We start from the raw sequence: 1655 nt of genomic DNA on the forward strand, positions 1-1655 counted from the left end.
TTGCACCTGCCAGGCAGGTGCTTTTGCCACTGAGCTAAATCCCCAGCACCAGGAATGCCCTTTTAATGCGTAGTGTAACCACGATTGTGTTGGGGAGCTCACCAGCCACTCACCTGATGATCTTAGGCAGATTTCCCTCCAGGAAGAAAACTTCCTCTAGATGAAGGTCCCGGAGATTTTTCAGCTGTCCGAAGTGAATAGCATAGAAGTGGGAATACCACTTCTTTTCCAATGGTGAAGGAAATATTTCAGGACTGACATTGCTAAAGTGAAATGTGTGAAGGTTTTTCATCCTCTTGAGCTGAGGAACAAATGCTTTCATGCCTTCCTTACCCCAGTCACTAAACACCTCCAGTTCATGGATGGAATCCAGTCGAACAGGTTGCAGAAGCTTCAGGACTTTAAATATAGCGGTGGACTTGATCAACAACTTCTCACAGTACACGGGTACGGAAGCTTTTCTCTTCCTGGCCCACTTCAAGAGGCAGAGTTGTAAGTTGTCCTCAGTGGCAGAAAATGGACTCAAGGCAACAAAACAAAGGTTTGCGAATATTCTCAAGGCTGGCTTCTTCACACATAAAGCAGGCTTGTAAATGTCCTCATTTCTGGCATCGACCATGTGAGCAGCATTCATGGCTCTGGGTCCTACAGTCCAGAAGTCCCGGTGTACATGTCTCCAGTCCAGCACCTGCAGTTTCCACCTGCTGTGTGTAAGACAGGAAGAAACCTCAGAATTGAGATAAAGGATACAATTCCTACCTGGCCTTCTCTTCCACTTTGTGAGCTGCACCCCTACTTTTCTTGCCTTCATCTTCTACCCTTTTAACCTGTGCATGCAGCTTGGTTCAACTTCTTGACCTGTGAGAGTTAGAAGATGCAGGTTCCTGCTGAGTTTACTGCATCTTTTACATGCAGCCTTCTCCTCAGGAAACCCCTTTCAGAGGTGCTGCTTAGCAAAGGCCAAAACCTCTATGTTCCTCCTCAACACCAGAAACTGCTGCACACTTTAGTTTCCTTTGATCCTTGACGCCCATTGTCCCTGCCCTGAACTCCCAGGACACGCCTTCCAGTATTCATGAATGATGCTCACCTGTGCCGAACCTTCTGAGACAGCTGTCTATCAATTCCATCCAGTATGGCTTGTAGCGAGTGTAGGTTTCTCTTTTGCAGTGTGATTTCTGCATACTGAGTATATGGCATCCTCAAATCCATTAGGGTCCTCAAAGGTAGATAGGGGAATGGCCAGGCCTGCACCATCCCTTTCAGGACCTCATTGTGTTCCCTTATAAAGGCATCAATGAATAAGTCATGGAAGATCATGTTGGGCAGGTCATGCAGAGTAGTGCTGGCTATGGTGTCACTCTTCAGCAGGCTCTGCTTGGCCAGCTCATACAGAGGCTTTGGGTTCTGCATGCTCATCCTGAGATATCTGCAAGGAGAAGTAACCTGGGTAATATTATGGATGCAGCATCTGTTCAGAGCAAGCTCAGAAATGCCTTTAACCCCCATGAAAACCAACTCAGAGCTAAGGTCCCTGGTCTGGCCATGGTGAAGCCCTCTCAGTTTACCAAAGTTTCTCTCAGCTGGGTGACTGTAAAGCCTAACCTGTGCACCTGTTGGTACCAGGACCCCACTATTGTATCCACTTTAAGCCA

The 1655-nt window shown here is 47.4% G+C and overlaps 1 protein-coding gene across 1 annotated transcript in view; it reads right to left on the bottom strand.

Annotated features, from left to right (window-relative positions):
- LOC102012389 (PRAME family member 6-like) overlaps window positions 1-1419 on the bottom strand; it is a 3288-nt gene extending 1869 nt beyond the window's left edge. The window contains exons 1-2 of the mRNA XM_013510147.1: window positions 1091-1419; window positions 114-704 (exon numbers count right to left, since the gene is read on the bottom strand). Of these exons, the coding sequence (XP_013365601.1) occupies window positions 114-704; window positions 1091-1419 (920 nt within the window). The remainder of the gene's footprint in view (window positions 1-113; window positions 705-1090) is intronic.
- Between the last annotated feature and the right edge of the window lie 236 nt (window positions 1420-1655).

The sequence above is a fragment of the Chinchilla lanigera genome, unplaced genomic scaffold (assembly GCF_000276665.1).
Source record: "Chinchilla lanigera isolate Chin_1 unplaced genomic scaffold, ChiLan1.0 scaffold00217, whole genome shotgun sequence".
In the NCBI taxonomy this organism is placed as follows: domain Eukaryota; kingdom Metazoa; phylum Chordata; class Mammalia; order Rodentia; family Chinchillidae; genus Chinchilla; species Chinchilla lanigera.